The sequence below is a fragment of the Lipotes vexillifer genome, unplaced genomic scaffold (genome assembly GCF_000442215.2).
Source record: "Lipotes vexillifer unplaced genomic scaffold, Lipotes_vexillifer_v1.1 scaffold314, whole genome shotgun sequence".
Taxonomy (NCBI): domain Eukaryota; kingdom Metazoa; phylum Chordata; class Mammalia; order Artiodactyla; family Lipotidae; genus Lipotes; species Lipotes vexillifer.
Genome location: NW_006777107.1, coordinates 542,774 through 562,801, shown reverse-complemented (window position 1 = coordinate 562,801; position 20,028 = coordinate 542,774). Strand labels below are relative to the sequence as shown.

Here is a 20,028-nt window from a genome sequence, read left to right as displayed (position 1 = left end):
AAGAGAGGAAAAAACCCAAAGATACAAGGCAAATTTAAGACGTGTTTTGCAACAATTAGAAAAGACATGCTGTTTAAACTGATTGTCTTGAAAAATCCTCAACCTAGACAAGACAGGAATATAAATACATTCCCAATGGTGGATCCTATTCACATCAAACTTGTAAATTCCCTTACCAAACCTTTGCTACATTCAAAGGCTTAAACACTTGATTGCCAACTTTCTCTTCTGTAAAAATAACATACCATCTACCACTGAGAAGTAAGGATTATATTAGACAACATATTTAAGAGCAATTAACACAGTGCCTGGTACACAGGAAACATTGAATAAATGTTTCATTAAAAAACAAAATAAAAAACCTAACCCCAGAAACAAATTCTAAAGCTAAAATAAATAAATCAGTATTAAATTGTTGTATTTGCTAGACACAGTACACTAAGTATTGTCAGTGGTAAGATCCAAGAGAAACATAAAACGTGATTTGTGTTAATTTAAAAATGGTTTTTAAGTTGTCAGGTTTTTTTTTCCATTAGTCCTACAGGAAGGAAATTAAAAGAATTTTTAAAATTAAGAAAAACTAATAAAGGAACAAGGCAGATCTATATGTACTCACAACTGATCATTAAATAATAAATCAATGCTGTTTTCAACAAGATTTTTAAAAGTCTGCAAGGAATACAAAGAGTTAAAAGAAGACACATAAATAAAACAATTTAAAAATTCAGAAGATGCAGATTTCTACTTCCAGTAATGGCAAGCTAAATTTGGATCAAAATTGTGAAGGCTTTTAAAATAGCTAGATAAATTTTTTTAAATTTCTTAGAGACTGAATAAGATATCAAAGAACTACTAACTGAAGTGGCAAAAACCCAAAGAGGTAAATAAACAGTTGCTTTTGCCTTGAGGACATCTGGCAGTGCATAAGAACCTAGTGAGAAATTGAGCTGTGGCTTTGGTGGCTTCAAACTTCAAGATGAACAAAATTCAAAGCACTGGGCCTATACAAAGTAGAGAGTTTACTAAACCATACTCAAGACACATGAATCTGGGACTCTAAGTACCTTTAGGGTAAGGATGAAACAAATAAACCAGCTGTTTAATTTACATCACCAAAATGGTCCAGGGAACTTCAACCGCTAACTTAGATTACATGAGTCCTGGACTGATAGTGCCCTAGGCACCTTTAAGAAACATACAAAATCCTCTCTGATGGATCATCCGAGGCCTCATATTATTCCAACAAGTAAGTTTTAAAATCTAATGACTAGCACCTAGTCATGAGTGAGAAGCATAAGAAACTACTGCTAACAGAGACAAACCCACAAAGATCCCAAATACTATAACTGTTACATCTAGACTATATGTTTACCATATTAAAGAAGTTTTATTTAGAGCCTGAAAATATTTTCAGGGAACAAGAAGCTATAAACTTCTTTATAACACTTAATAATACTTTATAACTTCTTTATAACACTGCCAATTTTAAAAAGAATCAAACAGAATTTCTAGAAATAAAAAAATAACTGAAATTATGAACTCAATTGATGAGTTTAACAATACATTAGAAGCAAGTGAAATGAGATTCAGTGACCTACAAGACAGGTTAGAAGCTATTACCCAGAATGTGGCACAGTGAAACAAAAAGATGGAGAATAAAGAAGACAGACACTGAGGATACAGTAAGGTCTAACAGATATACATCAGAGACCCAGAAACAGAGAAAAGAACAGGGCAGAGGAAATATTTAAAGAGATAATGGATGAGACTTCTCCAGAACTGAGGCACCAACCCCACATTTATTTATTTATTATTTTTTTTAACATCTTTATTGGGGTATAATTGCTTTACAATGGTGTGTTAGTTTCTGCTTTATAACAGAGTGAGTCAGTTATACATAAATATATGTTCCCATATCTCTTCCCTCTTTGTCTCCCTCCCTCCCACCCTCCCTATCCCACCCCTCCAGACAGCCACAAAGAACCGAGCCAGTTTCCCTGTGCCATGCGGCTGCTTCCCACTGGCTATCTACCTTACGTTTCCAACCCCACATTTAGAAGCTTGTCATAATAATGCTTGAAGTGGCAGATGGAGATACCTTAATAATACCTACCACATTAAATTGGTGTTTTGTTCATTAGCCATTTTCAAGATGAAACAGAGAAATGTTGGAAGAAACTAAGAAAAAGTTGCCAAAATACATGGACACCTAGGAATCAAATGTACTAGCAGATTTGAAAGTCTACTTTGCATACAAAATTTGGGAACAACATAAAACTTCAAAGCAGATGAGAGTTGCTCTTTTAAATAACCTTTATCTAATAAATATGAATATTATTAAACGTTCACCATAACAGTGAACTAGAATGGCTAAGGAAGTAAAAGAAACCCTGAAAATGATATAAGAGCAATTAGTGACGTTCAGCAAATATTGACGTCAAATATTGATGTTCAGCACACATACACAAATGGCTTGCTGAACCAAATCAAACAACAAACACCAATAAGCATTCAGCAGGTAAAACAAAGAAGCAGACAGTCACAGCTATCTGAAGAACTGACAAGATGCTCGTCTCTTTAGTTTAACTCACAACTCAGTCTAGAAAAGAGGGCATCGCTCAAAAAGACTTCAAAGCTTCAAATACCTGGGGCAAACGTTTAGTCAAAAAATACACTAAACTGTACACTTAAAAATGGTTAAAATGGCAACTTTCATGTTATAAATATTTTACCACAATTTTAAAAATTAAAAAAAAAAGGGGGGCGATAGGTAGGACTTAATAGTTTAAACTTTAGAGGAAAAGACACAGGAATCTGGGGAGAGTTGAAGAAAGGAGTGAGATCAAAAACACTGTGGAAAGACAAGCTAAGGGCTGGCTACAGGTGCTTGGACCTAATACCAGGAGCTGCTAGGGATACAGAATCATGCACTATGTTGTCTGCACTCATGCTGCCTTAGCACAGAGCAAGCCATAATATGCTTTCAATTCTGCCTACTGAAGTATTTTAACAATTTCACAGTCTTTTAAATATACTATTCTGTCTTTTCTTTCAATTTCCAAGCCAATCAATTTTCTGCCTGATTGAGTCAGCTATTTTTGTCAGGCCATAAAGACTTCATCACATCTCTTTAAATTAGTACAGAATTTCCATACAATGGAAACTCAGCAATAAAAAGGAATGTTACAATGTTACAAAAACAAAGTGAATCAGCTATATGTATACATATGTCCCCATATCCCCTCCCTCTTACATCCCCCTCCCACCCTCCTTATCCCACCCCTCTAGGTGGTCACAAAGCACCCAGCTGATCTCCCTAATCTCCCAGCTGCTTCCCACTAGCTATCGATTTTACATTTGGTAGCGTATATATGTTAATGCTACTCTCTCACTTCATCCCAGCTTACCCTTCCCCCTCCCAGTGTCCTCAAGTCCATTCTCTATATCTGTGTCTTTATTCCTGTCCTACCCCTAGGTTCATCAGAAGATTTTTTTTTTTTTTTTAGATTCCATATATATGTGTTAGCATATGGTATTTGTTTTTCTCTTCCTGACTTACTTCACTCTGTATGACAGACTCTGGGTCCATCCATCTCACTACAAATAATTCAATTTCGTTTCTTTTTATGGCTAATATTCCATTGTATATATGTGCCACATCTTCTTTATCCATTCATCTGTCGATGGACACTTAGGTTGCTTCCAAGTCCTGGCTATTGTAAATAGTGCTGCAATGAACATTGTGGTACATGTTTCTTTTTGAATTATGGTTTTCTCAGGGTATATGCCCAGTAGTGGGATTGCTGGGTCGTATGGTAGTTCTATTTTTAGTTTTTTAAGGAACCTCCATACTGTTCTCCATAGTGGCTGTATCAATTTACATTCCCACCAACAGTGCAAGAGGGTTCAAAAAGGAACAAATTTTTTTTTTTTTTTTTTTTTTTTTTTGTGGTATGCGGGCCTCTCACTGCTGTGGCCTCTCCCGTTGTGGACTACAGGTTCCGGACGCGCAGGCTCAGCGGCCATGGCTCACGGGCCCAGCCGCTCTGCAGCATGTGGGATCTTCCCAGACTGGGGCACGAACCCATCTCCCCTGCATTGGCAGGTGGACTCTCAACCACTGTGCCACAGGGGAAGCCCAGGAACAAATTTTTGATACACACATCATGGATGAATCTTTAAAACGTTATCCTGAGTGAAAATATTCTGTATAATTATATATGTAACATTTTAGAATAGCAAAAAATAATTTATAGTGATAGATGTAAGTTCCAGGGACTTCCCTGGTGGTCCAGTGGTAAAGACTCTGCCTTCCAATGCAGGGGACACGGGTTTAATCACTGGTCGGGCAACTAAGCCCGCATGCCACAACTGCTGAGCTCAGGCACCTCAGCAAGAGAGCCCACATGCAGCAAACTACAGAGCCCATGCGCCCTGGAGCCTGAGCGCCACAAGGAGAGAGAGAAAACCTGCATGCCACAAGTAGAGAGAAGCTCGCTCTGCAACAAAGAGCCTGCATGCCTCAACGAAGAGCCCACCTGCTGCAACTAAGACCCAACACAGCAAAAAAATAAAAAAGAAGAAGTAAGTTCCAGAGTACTGGGGAGGGGCATGAAGGAACTTTCTGGGAAGACAGAAATGTTCCATGTTGGGGTGTGAGTTACACAAATGTGTGTTTGTCAAAACTGATCCAACTGTATACTGAAAATCTGAATATTTCACTGTATGTAAATTACATACAATAAAAATCTTTACTATACAATTTCCTCAGTACCATTCAGCAAGACCTCTAATTAATTAAGTATAGGGAATTCAACAGTTTCTTCTTAATTTTTATTCTTCTATTCACTTTTAGTGCAAACAGAACCAAGTGGTACATTTAAGTGATTCACTTCCATTATAAGATCTAGAATTATTTTCCTGCTTCTAATACTGGTAAAAACCCTCCTTTTCTTTTTTCCATATTCTATGCAAACTGTCTTTTATGTTATATCCATAGAATACAGAAGGGCTTCCATGCTACTTTATATATCGAAAATGAGACTTCTGTGTTCTAGATTAGAGGCTGATCTCTAAAGACTTTTCTGTTACTTTAACTTCATGAAACAAGACTAATGATCTCATTTTAGTTAAAAAAAAAAAGTAGTCACAGGTCAACTTCCTTTGCAACTGGCAAGTATATGATGGTCAAGCTTTCACAAAAACTATCCATTTATGGTTTATGGCTGACTCTTCCCGCTCTTTTTCTTGAGAGGTAATTTCTGTCACCAGAAGAACTGTTCAACAAAACAGGCTATGTCAACAGCTTGAAAGTAAATTCATTTAAACATGTTTTAACTGAACAGGAGTTCCCTCACATAGCCCTTATATGTTCTGGCATTTGGTACATGAGATTAAAACTCCCAATCTTCTAATAGGTTTCAGTTTTTGCCACTGCTAATGAATTACCTCTAAATTTCCCCCAAATCTCTCTGCACTCTCGTGTCCTGAGATTTTTTTCTTTACACTGCCAGCATGCTATCCCTGTAGGTCCACTAATGCTATCCATATAAAATCTGCAGCCTAACAGCACTATTTGCCATGACTTATTCTCTTTTTAGCTCTATCAAGATCCTTTTTCTGCAAGAAAACACAATGTAATCATTTTATTGCTTTATTTGAGCATTAAAATAAAAGCAGTTGAATAGTTTGTTTTTTCAGGTATTTCTCACATTTGTTAATTAGATGCAGATTACTCTTTTCTTCAGCCATGCTGTAGAATTCTCTATTTATTTTAGTTGACCAAATACAAATCTAAATCCTATACTCTTTCAAATTCAGCAAATTCTCTAGAGTTTGAGTTTTGAAATTGTGTGGCTGCCTTATACTTTTAGCTTGAGATTCTAACCTTGTGTTATTTTAATTCAAATGAAATATGTTTTTTCCAAATATTCCCTATATATCTAGAAGACACCTTCTAGTTCTTAAGGAAATAGAATAGTCTGACACTGATTTGCTTGACTTCTCCTTTAATTTGTTTACAAGATAGTAAGTGACTGGGAGGGTTAAAGACTTCAGTATCTATAGTATCTTGTATAAGTAGGAACAAAAATTGAACAGCACCAACAAAAAACAATTTTCCAAGAATCCAGAGAGGCAAGTCTTATCATAAGCCATTGCTAAAAGTACAAATCAAAATTACAGCACCTTAGAGGGCAGACACCAGAAGCAAGAAGAACTACAATCCTGCAGCAAGTGGAACAAAAACCACATTCACAGAAATATAGACAAGATGAAAAGGCAGAGGGCTACATACCAGATGAAGGAACAAGATAAAACCCCAGAAAAACAACTAAATGAAGTAGATATAGGCAACCTATCAGAAAAAGAATTCAGAATAATGATAGTGAAGATGATCCAGGACCTCGGAGAAAGAATGGAGGCAAAGATCGAGAAGATGGAAGAAATGTTTAACAAAGACCTAGAAGATTTAAAGAACAAACAAACAGAGATGAACAATACAATAACTGAAATGAAAACTATACTAGAAGGAATCAATAGCAGAATAACTGAGGCAGAAGAATGGATAAGTGACCTGGAAGACAGAATGGTGAAATTCACTGCTATGGAGCAGAATAAAGAAAAAAGAATGAAAAGAAATGAAGACAGCCTAAGAGACCTCTGGGACAACATTAAACGCAACAATATTTGCATTATAGGGGTCCCAGAAGGAGAAAAGAGAGAGAAAGGACCAGAGAAAATATTTGAAGAGATTATAGTCAAAAAATTCCCTAACAAGGGAAAGGAAATAGCCACCCAAGTCCAGGAAATGCAGAGAGTCCCATACAGGATAAACTCAAGGAGGAACACGCAGAGACACATAGTAATCAAATTGGCAAAAATTAAAGACAAAGAAAAATTATTGAAAGCAGCAAGGGAAAAATGACAACATACAAGGGAACTCCCATAAGGTTAACAGCTGATTTCTCAGCAGAAACTCTACAAGCCAGAAGGGAGAGGCATGATATACTTAAAGTGATGAAAGGAAAGAACCTACAACCAAGATTACTCTACCCAGCAAGGATCTCATTCAGATTCAATGGAGAAATCAAAAGCTTTACAGACAAGCAAAAGCTAAGAGAATTCAGCACCACCAAACCAGCTCTACAACAAATGCTGAAGGAACTTCTCTAAGTGGAAAACACAAGAGAAGAAAAGGGCCTACAAAAACAAACCCAAAACAATGAAGAAAATGGTCATAGGAACATACATATTGATAATTACCTGAAACATGAATGGATTAAATGCTCCAACCAGAAGACACAGGCTGGCTGAATGGATACAAAAACAAGACCCATATATATGCTGTCTACAAGAGACCCACTTCAGACCTAGGGACACATACAGACTGAAAGTGAGGGGATGGAAAAAGATATTCCATGCAAATGGAAATCAAAAGAAAGCTGGAGTAGCAATACTCATATCAGATAAAATAGACTTTAAAATAAAGAATGTTACAAGAGACAAGGAAGGACACTACATAATGATCAAGGGATCAATCCAAGAAGATATAACAATTATAAATATATATGCATCCAACATAGGAGCACCTCAATACATAAGGCAACTGCTAACACCTATAAAAGAGGAAATCAACGTAATACAAAAATAGTGGGGGACTTTAACACCTCACTTACACCAATGGACAGATCATCCAAAATGAAAATAAATAAGGAAACAGAAGCTTTAAATGACACAATAGACCAGATAGATGTAATTGATATTTATAGGACATTCCATCCAAAACAGTAGATTACACTTTCTTCTCAAGTGCGCACGGAACATTCTCCAGGATAGATCATATCTTGGGTCACAAATCAAGCCTCAGTAAATTTAAGAAAACTGAAATCATATCAAGCATCTTTTCTGACCACAACGCTATGAGATTATAAATGAATTAAAGGGAAAAAAACGTAAAAAACACAAACACATGGAGGCTAAACAATACACTACTGAATAACCAAGAGATCACTGAAGAAATCAAAGAGGAAATCAAAAAATACCTAGAGACAAATGACAATGAAAACACAACCTTCCAAAACCTATGGGATGCAGCAAAAGCAGTTCTAAGAGGGAAGTTTATAGCTATACAAGCCTACCTCAAGAAACAAGAAAAATCTCAAGTAAACAATCTAACCTTACACCTAAAGGAACTAGAAAAAGAAGAACAAACAAAATCCAAAGTTAGCAGAAGGAAACAAATCATAAAGATCAGAGCAGAAATAAATGAAATAGAAACAAAGAAAACAATAGCAAAGATCAATAAAACTAAACGCTGGTTCTTTGAGAAGATAAACAAAATTGAAAAACCATTAGCCAGACTCATCAAGAAAAAGAGGGAGAGGACTCAAATCAATAAAATTAGAAATGAGAAAGGAGAAGTTACAACAGACACCACAGAAATACAAAGCATCCTAAGAGACTACTACAAGCAACTCTATGCCAATAAAATGGACAACCTGGAAGAAATGGACAAATTCTTAGAAAGGTTTAGCCTTCCAAGACTGAACCAGGAAGAAATAGAAAATACGAACAGACCATTCACAAGTAATTAAATTGAAACTGTGATTAAAAATCTTCCAACAAACAAAAGTCCAGGACCAGATGGCTTCACAGGTGAATTCTATCAAACATTTAGAGAAGAGCTAACACCCATCCTTCTCAGACTCTTTCAAAAAATTGCAGAGGAAGAAACACTCCCAAACTCATTCTTTGAGGCCACCATCACCCTGACACCAAAACCAGACAAAGATACTACAAAAAAAGGAAATTACAGACCAATATCACTGATGAATATAGACAAAAATCCTCAACAAAATACTAGCAAACAGAATCCAACAATACATTAAAAGGATCATACACCATGATCCAGTGGGATTTATCCCAGGGACGCAAGGATTCTTCAATATACGCAAATTAATCAATGTGATACACCATATTAACAAACTGAAGAATAAAAACCATATGATCATCTCAGTAGATGCAGAAAAAGCTTCTGACAAAATTCAACACCCATTTATGATAAAAACTCTCCAGAAAGTGGGCATAGAGGGAACCTACCTCAAAATAATAAAGGCCATGTATGACAAACCCACAGCAAACATCATTCTCAATGGTGAAAAACTGAAAGCATTTCCTCTAAGATCAGGAACAAGATAAGGATATCCACTCTCACCATTATTATTCATCATAGTTTTGGAAGTCCTAGCCGCGGCAATGAGAGAAGAAAAGAAATAAAAGGAATACAAGTAGGAAAAGAAGAGGTAAAACTGTCACTGTTTGCAGATGACATGATACTATACATAGAGAATCCTAAAGATGCCATCAGAAAAGTACTAGAGCTAATCAATCAATTTGGAAAAGTTGCAGGATACAAAATTAATGCACAGAAATCTCTTGCATTCCTATACACTAATGATGAAAAATCTGAAAGAGAATTAAGGAAACACTCCCATTTACCACTGCAACAAAAAGAATAAAATACCTAGGAATAAACCTACCTAGGGAGACAAAAGGCCTGTATGCAGAAAACTATAAGACACTGATGAAAGAAATTAAAGATGATACAAACAGACGGAGAGATATACCATATTCTTGGATTGGAAGAAACAATATTGTGAAAATGACTATACTACCCAAAGCAATCTACAGATTCAATGCAATCCCTATCAAAAAAACAATGGCATTTTTTATGGAACTAGAACAAAAAATCTTAAAATTTTTATGGAGACACAAAAGACCCCAAATAGCCAAAGCAGTCTTGAGGGAAAAAAACAGAGCTGGAGGAATCAGACTTCCTCACTTAAGACTATACTACAAAGCTACAGTAATCAAGACAATATGGTACTGGCACAAAAACAGAAGCATAGATAGAAAGCCCAGAGATAAAACACACGCACCTATGGTCAACTAATCTATGACAAAGGAAGCAAGGATACACAATGGAGAAAAGACAGTCTCTTCAATAAATGGTGCTGGGAAAACTAGACAGCTATAAGTAAAAGAATGAAATTAGAACACTCTCTAACACCATACACAAAAATAAACTCAAAATGGAATCGAGACCTAAATGTAAGACGGAACACTATAAAACTCTTAGAGGAAAACATAGGAAGAACACTCTTTGGCATAAATCACAGCAAGATCTTTTTTGATCCACCTCCTAGAGTGATGGAAATAAAAACAAAAATAAACAAATGGGACCTAATGAAACTTCAAAGCTTTTGCAAAGCAAAGCAAACCATAAACAAGATGAAAAGACAACCCTCAGAATGGGAGAAAATAGTTGCAAATGAATCAACAGACAAAGGATTAATCTCCAAAATATATAAACAGCTCATGCAGCTCAACATTAAAGAAACAAACAACCCAGTCCAAAAATGGGCAGAAGACCTAAATAGACATTTCTCCAAAGAAGACATACAGATGGCCAAGAAGAACATGAAAAGCTGCTCAACATCACTAATTATTAGAGAAATGCAAATCAAAACTACAATGGGGTATCACCTTGCACCAGTTAGAATGGGCATCATCAGAAAATCTGCAAACAACAAATGCTGGAGAGGGTGTGGAGAAAAGGGAACCCTCTTGCAGCACTGGTAGGAATGTAAATTGATACAGCCACTATGGAGAACAGTATGGAGGTTCCTTAAAAATCTAAACATAGAATTACCATATGACCCAGCAATCCCTCCTGGGCATATACCCAGAGAAAACCATAATTCAAAAAGACACATGCACCCCAATGTTCATTGCAGCACTATTTACAATAGCCAGGTCATGGAAGCAACCTAAATGCCCATCAACACACGAATGGATAAAGAAGAAGTGGTACATATATTCAATGGAATATTATTCCGCCATAAAAAGGAACGAAACTGAGTCATTTGTTGAGACGTGGATGGATCTAGAGACTGTCATACAGAGTGAAGTAAGTCAGAAAGAGAAAAACAAATATCGTATATTAACGCATGTATGTGGAACCTAGAAAAATGGTACAGATGAACCGGTTTGCAGGGCAGAAGTTGAGACACAGACATAGAGAACAAATGTATGGACACCAAGGGGGGAAAGCCGCGGGGGGGTGGGCGTGGTGGTGTGCTGAATTGGGCCACTGGGATTGACATGTATACAGTGATGTGTTAAAACTGATGACTAATAAGAACCTGCAGTATGAAAAAATAAATAATAAAAACAATAAAAAACAATAAAAAAATTACAGCACCTGTTGAAGTTTACTACAGTAAGGTATCCTGGAGTTCCTAATTTCAAGGTATAATCAGATTCAAAAGGTATACCTAACTAGGGATTATACTGTAAATGACAGAATAAAAGTTCCTGTGAATTGATTTGCTAAGAATTTGCAGGTAGTTTCTTTCCCAGTTCTTTTTAAATCTTTATTTGTTAAATACTGATTATCCACTCCATAAGCTTTGACTTTTCTCATACTAGATTTTTCAACCTTGGCACTTTTGACATTTTGGGATGGGCAATTCTTTGTTTTGAGGGGCTGTCCAAACATTGTAGGATGTTTAGTAGCATCCCTGGCCTCTATGCATAAGATGCCAGTAGTGTCTCCCAGATGTGACAATCAAAAATGTCTCCAGGGACTTTCCTGGTGGCACAGTGGTTAAGAATCCACCTGCCAATGCAGGGGACATGGTCCGAGCCCTGGGCTGGGAAGATGCCACGGAGCAGCTAAGCCCCTGTGCCACAGCTACTGAGCCTGCGCTCTAGAGCCCGCGTGCTGGAAACTACTGAGCCTGCGTGCTGCAACTACTGAAGCCCGTGTGTGTAGAGCCCATGCTCTGCAACAAGAGAAGCCACCGCAATGAGAAGCCTGCGCTCCCCCGCCACGAAGAGTGGCCCCCATTTGCCACAACTACAGAAAGCCTGCGTGTAGCAACAAAGACCCAGTGCAGCCAACAACAACAAAAAAGTCTCCAGGCTTTGCCAAAAATCCACTGGAAGACCAAATACACCTTGCTTGAACCACTCTACTAAATCAAAATCTCTGCCTCAGAAAAGATCTGGGAATTATCTACAGCTGTACAGTACCTTCCAAAGCTGCTATACAGGTCACAGAAACTAAGCTAAAATAGAAAACAACTTCTAGAGTAAAGCCTAGTTACTTCTATATATCAGGCATTATAATTCTGTTCACACTAGATGTTTTCTATTGGATAGGCTACTTCCCTCTTGCTTCATTTTGAAGATTAAATAAAACAGAAAGAGCTTTAATAGGAAGTTGGAGCCAGACAAGAAGGAAGTTAGTGACAGAAATTTGAAACAATCTGATTCATTTTTTTTTATTATTGACATTTTAACAGATGCAAGATACGTTCACTGCTTATCGTGTATGCATCTAGGCACTATTACATATATAATATAGTTAACTGGAAAAGCCTTGGGAAAATGGAAACATTTTGATATATTATTTTGGAATTCATAGTATCTGTGTAAATTGTTTAGTGGGTCTGTGTTTTATAGAGAGAATACTAAGAGGCTTTACTATTATAGCTCAATTATCATATTCTTTTGAGTGTGTAATTCAAAGGAAAATGATACAGTTTACTGTCGTACTTTACCTCTCATTCAACTTCTTAGGACATTCCTCTAAATATTAAAAATTGAAAGACTACTTTAATGACATGCCCTTCCTTTGATATTCTTATACAATTGGAACCCTGACCTTATGACTTATTTTCATTCATCAGCTATATGGCCAAGTAAACACACACTGCTCATGATGTTTAAAAAATCATGCTGTCAAGTGTTTAACATAATCAAACAAAAGGCTGATAATCAAAGAAAAGTATCTTCATCATTTTTGAACGAAGAGTAAGGTTCTTACCTACAAGCAACATTTGGATCAGCATTTCTTGAAAGTAGTAGCTCTACACACTTCAAGATCTGTTCCTCTGAGCCATGAGCAGAACATGCAGTTATCAAAATAGTTTGCTTATCTATAGTGAAAGGAAAGGTGAGGAAAACCCCACACACATCAGAAAGTGTATCTAATTAACTTCTTTTATCATTCAAAAGATTCTAAATATTTACTGCATTCTTAAAATTCTATAACCTATTTCCAAATCTCTTGTTCTTAGCAGACAACTTTGTATTCCTTCACCAAAAAATGAGCTCAGGGATGAACTATCAATTTTCAAAGTATATCTACAATTCATTTACTAATTTCCCTCCCCTATTCTCATTTCTTCAAGAGAATAGGAAAGTGGCTCAGAGCATGGGCTCTGTGCAGATTTACTGCCTGGAGTTGAATAGTTTTTGGTTGATTAAAGTATAATTGAACACATGGTTAAAAAACAATGATTGATATTCTCTGATTTCACTTCTTTAGTTCTCACTCATTTGACCACTCACTGAAATCTGGCTTATGCCCTTCCTACTGAAGATGTCCTAACTGCTACACGTATTGGTTTCTTTTTAGTCCTTTTCTACTTGATCTCTCTTAGCCCATCCCATTTCCTAAAACTCTTCTTCCCTTGGCTTCTATGGCATCAGTGGAGATCAGGGTAAATTAAAAACCCAAACAAAACAAAAAACAATTCTCAAGTAAGAATTGGGGAATTAAAAATAGGTCATGCCAGCCATGGTTTACATGTGTGGTTCAATACTGACCAAATATAGAAATATAGATTCTGGTCCCAGTTGTGTCACTGATAAACTGTGATTCCAGTGATATCTTTGTAGACCTAACTTACATATAAGAAGCTAAAGCCTGCCCTCTACCTGAGGGGGCCTGTGGGATACATAAAATAATTTATGTGAACATGCTGGGCAAAACATAAAGTGTTTTATAACTGAAAGGTATTCCTCTTATTACAAGAAGCAGAGAAAGAAAACTATTAATCAGTTTTTTGAGCACAACATTTTATACACTTTCAAAAATCTCATTTCTAAGTATAGCTTTCATTGGGAGATTTTTTTTTTTTTCCTTTTAGGCCACGCCATGTGGCATGTGGGATCTTAGTTCCCCGACCAGGGATCAAACCTGTGCCCCTGCATTGGGAGAGCAGTCTTAACCACTGGACCACCAGGGAAGTCCCTGGGTGATATTTTTCTTTTTTTCCACTGGGTGATATTTTTAAGTGACATAATAAGAAAAACCTACCACAGCAGCAGATTAAACATAAAATTGTCAGTAAGACAAGAATTTATATAAAATATATAAATGAGAAAAAAACAAAAATGATTTTACAAATACCTAATGTAGTACAAAATTAATATGAAAATTAATTCTAAAATGAAACCTATACCTGAATTACAAAATGAATTGTCTATTGGGGACATGTAAAAAATAATCAGTAATTCAATATAATAATTAAATAGCATTTGCACATATACTCTTATTCTTCAAAAGCAATCAAAGCACTACTGACAAAGACAGAAACAAATGGATTTAATAAATTATCTTTGAAACAACTTTATGTGATATAATTCAGAGTTGAGTTGTAAATTCCAAAGACTGATTTTTAAGCAATTTCCCGCTAAATTATCAGCTTTTCAGTGTTTTCTTTCAATGCATTTTACCTTTAAAATAACCAAAACTCTCTAGCATAGAAGTTAAAGGTATATAGTAAGAACACAACCATTTATAACGATAATATAAATGGAATCTACCTCTTTGGATAGAAGGTTTTTCAAAATATCTATGGTTTCTAATTTGTTTTTTTATGTTAAAATAATATAACTAATAGGAAGATTTTTTTTAAAAAACTAATGTTTTTCACTTTGCTTAATAGCTGTTTGGGAATCAAGAAAATCACAGTAAAAATAATCAGTTAAGTTACCTCAAATATCTTAACCTTATTACAATTTTTTTCAAGAGCAAAGGTTTATTTTAAAGTGAATACATGAAAACAGAGCATGGAAAGTATATATCACCACCCCCAAACAGAATATAATTAGGCTTCTAAACAGAGAAATATACAAAGTACATTTTCACATATTTAAATATTTAAAACATCTTACCCTTATCAAAGCTTGCATTAGCACCTCTGTCCAACAGAACCTGAAGCAGCGCTACATTGGAAACACTGGCAGCATACATAAGGGGAGTCCACCCATAGCGAAAGCTGAACTCTACACTGATGCCTGTCAATATAAAGACAAGGTTTTAAAGCCTCCCCCACCAAAAAAAAAAATCACTGTCACCTTAATATGTTTAAAGTACTTCACATAGTGACATACACTGTGTACTTTATAATGGAAGGGAATTTCTTGGTAATAATGGGTTCAGAAAAATAGAAAATTATATATGAACTTTGATAAAAAAGCTAACTTCAGTTTCACTGTAGTTCACTTCAGTTTCACTATTTTCCAAGAGACTGAATCTGTCAAATGTTTTTTCATATAATATATATTTATATTAGAACAGGTTTTTACATGCTTCCTTTTTCTCTCTAGGGCAGTTGGGAAACGTTTCACAGATAAAAAATGTCTTTTTAGTTAGAATATTATCATACATCTCTATGGTGGCGAACACCAAATATATTCCTTATTAAAACTCCTTTACCCTCCTTCCCAATGCAAAATTTAACCATGGGTTACTGGCCAAACATAAGGTTAAAAAGGTAGGTTAGGGTTAAGAAATGTAGACTATACTTTGTGATCCAGGGATTTACATCAATATATTCGTATTATAAAGAAAATGTAGGTACCACTGCTGAGAGTGGGATAGGAGGCAGGGAGAACCGGTTATGAGGCTGGAAGTCCATGCAAAAGTCAGAGCAAGGGCAGCAGAGATAAAGAAGAAGAAGTACAAAAGGACATTTCAAAGGCAGGGTTATTGGAATTTAAAATTACTTTGAGGAAGAGGAGTGTTGGAAAAGAACAAATAGAAAATAACTATCAAGTTCTGCTTTGGACAAATGAATGAAACAGTGAGCTAGAATAAGGAGAGGCACAGAAGAGATATCAGGCCTGAGGAGCAGGATAAAGTTTTAAATAGCCACCATCCAGAATGAGACAGGAAGGGATGGATAGTAACTGTTAAGAAACGATGAGAGCCAGCTGACCTTAAAATCCTCAAATAGATTATTAACGGTACAAATCCCCGAAGTCATCTGATTTCCCCCCCACCCACCCCCCATAGCACTGATTGGTTTAGTCACATAAAAAAGAAAAAAAAAATGGTGGAACTAATCTAGATTTGGATCTAAGACTGGGGAGGAGCATAGAAGATATGATACAAGGACAAGATTATAAAAAGGCAGTGAACATAACCCATTAAATTCATGTAAAGCCTTTGCTATAAAGAGATCAAGATATAAGTGGCAAACTCTCTCTTCAACCTAAGAAATATCTGCTAATCTTAAGAAAAGTAAAAAAAGAACGTTTTTCTGTTTCAAAGAAGGAAAACTTGTATGTGAAAACCACTGAATATAGGCTTCCTTATATATACCTTACAATTTACAGGTTGTAGTCTCTGGCTGTAAAGTGTTCCATCTGCAAAGATGGAGGTCATATCACTGAAGGAATGCAGACTTGTTAGGGAGAGCTCACTTTTTTGCTGTAGGAACACTAAGTTACTGAAAGACTACATTTGTCAAATTCCCAATTGTCTAACTTTAATTGATATAAGGTGCATAATTCCTAGGAGAAAACAACAGAAAACTGTCTTAGTACATATATATATACTGCTGACCCAACTTGTCTTCTCTAACAAATTTTCCTCTTTAAATTGCTGCAACTGAAAGCATATGAATGAGATCAGAGAAAAGATCATTTTGTTTTCTCATTATTCTTTCCTTATTGACCTTACTGCTCAAACTGTGACAGCAAAAGTAAAAAGGAAAAGATGTGAAGATAAGGCTAAGCAAATGTGGCATTTTAGTATAAAAATTCTTAATAATCATCACCTCTAAGCTCAAAAAAGTAAATTATTAAGCACATATTATGTTCTAAGCATACTGCAAAAAAGATAAGTTTAAAAGGATTGACACAATATATTTTTATAGCTCAACAACATTCAAAATAACACTAAATTGTTTGGGGGTATATACATATAGTAAAAGTATAAAGACGTACATAGGAATAATAAATACCAACTATAGGAGAGTGGTAATCTCCAGGGGGAAAAAGATAAGTCGCCATACATTTTTGAATGTCTAAAATATTTAAAGAGAACTGAAAATGTCAGTGCATAGCAGAAGAACAAAAACCAAAGACTGCTAAAAATGGCTGACTCAAAAGGAGGTTTCATATTTTTATTAAACTTCCAACTGGTGCAGGAATATGTATGGCTTTGAAAGGCAAAAAAGTAAAAATATTTTTTAAAGTGTTAAATAATGACATCTGGAAGGAAATCAGGGAATACTAAAACAAGAGTTACGTGTGAAAATGAGACTTCAGGGGTAATACGGGTGAAAGTGGGGACAAAGGTGTTTCTCTACTTATACCTATTTGTTATTGTTTTTTTAAAAAGAAGTTAAAAATTTTTGTAATTAAAGACAAATTTTAAAAGGCTGACGAAATACTTTACCAGTAGGCTCTTTTCAGGTCCTTTCAAGAGCCTCCAACACTTCAGTGCACCTAGTCCCACTACTCCCAAGACAAACTCGTTTTTCTAAAACAAATTTCTGCCTATTCCATCCCATCCAACACTATGCACACTCCTGCATGTGTTCATATCCTAGTATTAGGCCTCTTTCAATTATTCCAATTTGATTCAATTTAATTTTTTAATTACAAATTCAAGTTCCATTGTCCACAAAGTCACACAATCCTTCTTACTTGTTACAACGGCTAATATTTATATAATGCCTGTATGTTCTAAGACCTGCATATAGTCTCTCATTTTAATCCCCCCCCAAAAAAAACCCTTTGATACAATGCATCCCGGTTTTTAAAAGGGGGTAATTGAAGTTTAGGAAGTTTCCTAAATTGGTCAAGATTACAGAACCATCAAGTGGTAGGGCTAATAATCAAACCCAATCAAACCCATGTTTCCAAAATGATTTACTTTCCACTAAACCATGCATCTCTAGCATAGAAGAAAAACATTTTGCTATATACAATTTTGTATGTGAATGTTTTGTGTTTACAGGTAGACAGTAGATACTTGTTACTCCTTTGATAATTTCAGTCATTATCAACAACTCACATTTCCATGTCAAGGTAATTTTTAAAAAATAATATTTAATTTAATACACAGAAAAATGTCATGGGACCCAAGACAGAATTATAATATTTTAATAAAGAAATAGATGCTCCGGGAGTTCAAGTGACTTTCCCAAGGAAGTGCACTGAGTAGGCAATAGGCTGGAAGAGGTATCCAGATAGATTCCTACTTCATTCTCATTCACACACTGACACAACCAACACAGGCAAAGAACATAACTAAAATGAACACAACTAGAAACAATTCTTGAGAAACACATAATAACAATTATAGACAAGTAAATGCTGAGCAAAGTAACTAAGGATTATCAAAGTGGGGTAGGATTAGTCAGACTAGACCTTTTGAAGGAGGTGGAAGAACTGATGGACAGTGTCAGTGTGGCATTCCAAATTTGTCTTAGAGGAAGAAAATAAGGCAGAGAGAACTGAGTCAAGTTAAGACATGTAGGACACTTGAGATACTAACATTCACTGTGCTTCCATTAGAAAAACAACTCAAACCTTTTAAAATAAGGAACCCTGGGGCTTCCCTGGTGGCGCAGTGGTTGAGAGTCCCCCTGCCAATGCAGTGTACACGGGTTGCTGCCCCGGTCTGGGAAGATCCCACATGCCGTGGAGCGGCTGGGCCCATGAGCCATGGCCGCTGAGCCTGCGCGTCCAGAGCCTGTGCTCCGCAACGGGAGAGGCCACAACAGTGAGAGGCCCGCATACCGCAAAACAAACAAACAAAATAAAATAAGGAACTCTTGTGAACTGCGACAACTGTGTTAGGTTGAAACTGTCCCTTAATTCTCACCAGAATCCAGGAGCTCCTCGACCAACGAAACATCTCCTGTGGTCAAAGCTTTCTTAAATGTTTCATGCTTTTCTTCAATGGGTAACGGTCCTTTTAATTTCTAAAAAAGCAGAAAGTTAAGAATTTTTCCTGTTACACATACTTTCATTTCCACTGCATCGGGAAACAATAATGATCGGGTTTTGGTACATCTTTTTTGGGGGAGTGGGGGTGGGGGGAGGCAACATCCAAAGTTTGTGACTAACTCATAACTAAAATTATCTTTGGGTTATGATGGGTCCAAACCTAAGTAAAGAGCTACATCTACAACCTAAAGAAGCGCATTTGATGGAAAGCACAGTAGGGAAACTGCAAATTGGTTTGGGGTCCAAAAGCCTGTATTTACACTGGAAAAAAATTTAGGGAAACACAGGCGAGGAAGTAAGAGGTTTCATGGCCAGGGAAGGCCGATCCAGATACGGCTAAGACAAGTCTTCCTTCGCTACCTGAGCTGCCCGGTCGAGATACCCAATCTCCCAGCCGTCATCCTCGCTCTCGCTACTCTCGCCTCCACCGGCCACTGCCGGACCGCGCAAGGGTCCTGCAGCCATGCCCGCCGCCGAGGTCCCTACAAAATCGGCCGCACGCACGCACGCACGAACGCACGCACGCCTGCTCCCTCTGCGCCTGCGCACCGGGGAGCGCGTAAGGCTGCGCGGGAAGGCTGTGTGGGCCAGCGCGATGCGCTAGCGTTGCGGCCTTGGGCCCTCGGGCGCAGGCGCGAGAGCAGGCGCAGCGACCTGGGTCCCTTCCTGCCAGTCGTTAAGCCCTTGGGAGAGGAAAAGGGGCCAGTGTGGCGGGGCGAGTAGAGCTGACCTCCTGGCCAGTGCTTCCAATTCCTTTCGGGGGTCTTACCCTACATTCTTTTTAGGGTATTTGCTTAATGAAATTCTTGCTGTTTAAGGAATGCCCCACTTGTGGCAGGAGCAGAATGGGGATTTAAATGACGCGTAAGACTAGGCTTTCGCTTCCATTCCCTTTACCTATCCTTCTGCCAAATCCACTATCAAACA

At 36.9% G+C, this 20,028-nt stretch overlaps 1 protein-coding gene across 1 annotated transcript in view; it reads right to left on the bottom strand.

Moving 5' to 3' along the window:
• The window catches only part of ASZ1 (ankyrin repeat, SAM and basic leucine zipper domain containing 1), an 81,098-nt gene extending 61,519 nt beyond the window's left edge, over window positions 1-19,579 (bottom strand). The window contains exons 1-4 of the mRNA XM_007450772.1: window positions 19,462-19,579; window positions 18,977-19,076; window positions 15,031-15,153; window positions 12,893-13,004 (exon numbers count right to left, since the gene is read on the bottom strand). Of these exons, the coding sequence (XP_007450834.1) occupies window positions 12,893-13,004; window positions 15,031-15,153; window positions 18,977-19,076; window positions 19,462-19,566 (440 nt within the window). The 5' untranslated portion in view covers window positions 19,567-19,579. The remainder of the gene's footprint in view (window positions 1-12,892; window positions 13,005-15,030; window positions 15,154-18,976; window positions 19,077-19,461) is intronic.
• Between the last annotated feature and the right edge of the window lie 449 nt (window positions 19,580-20,028).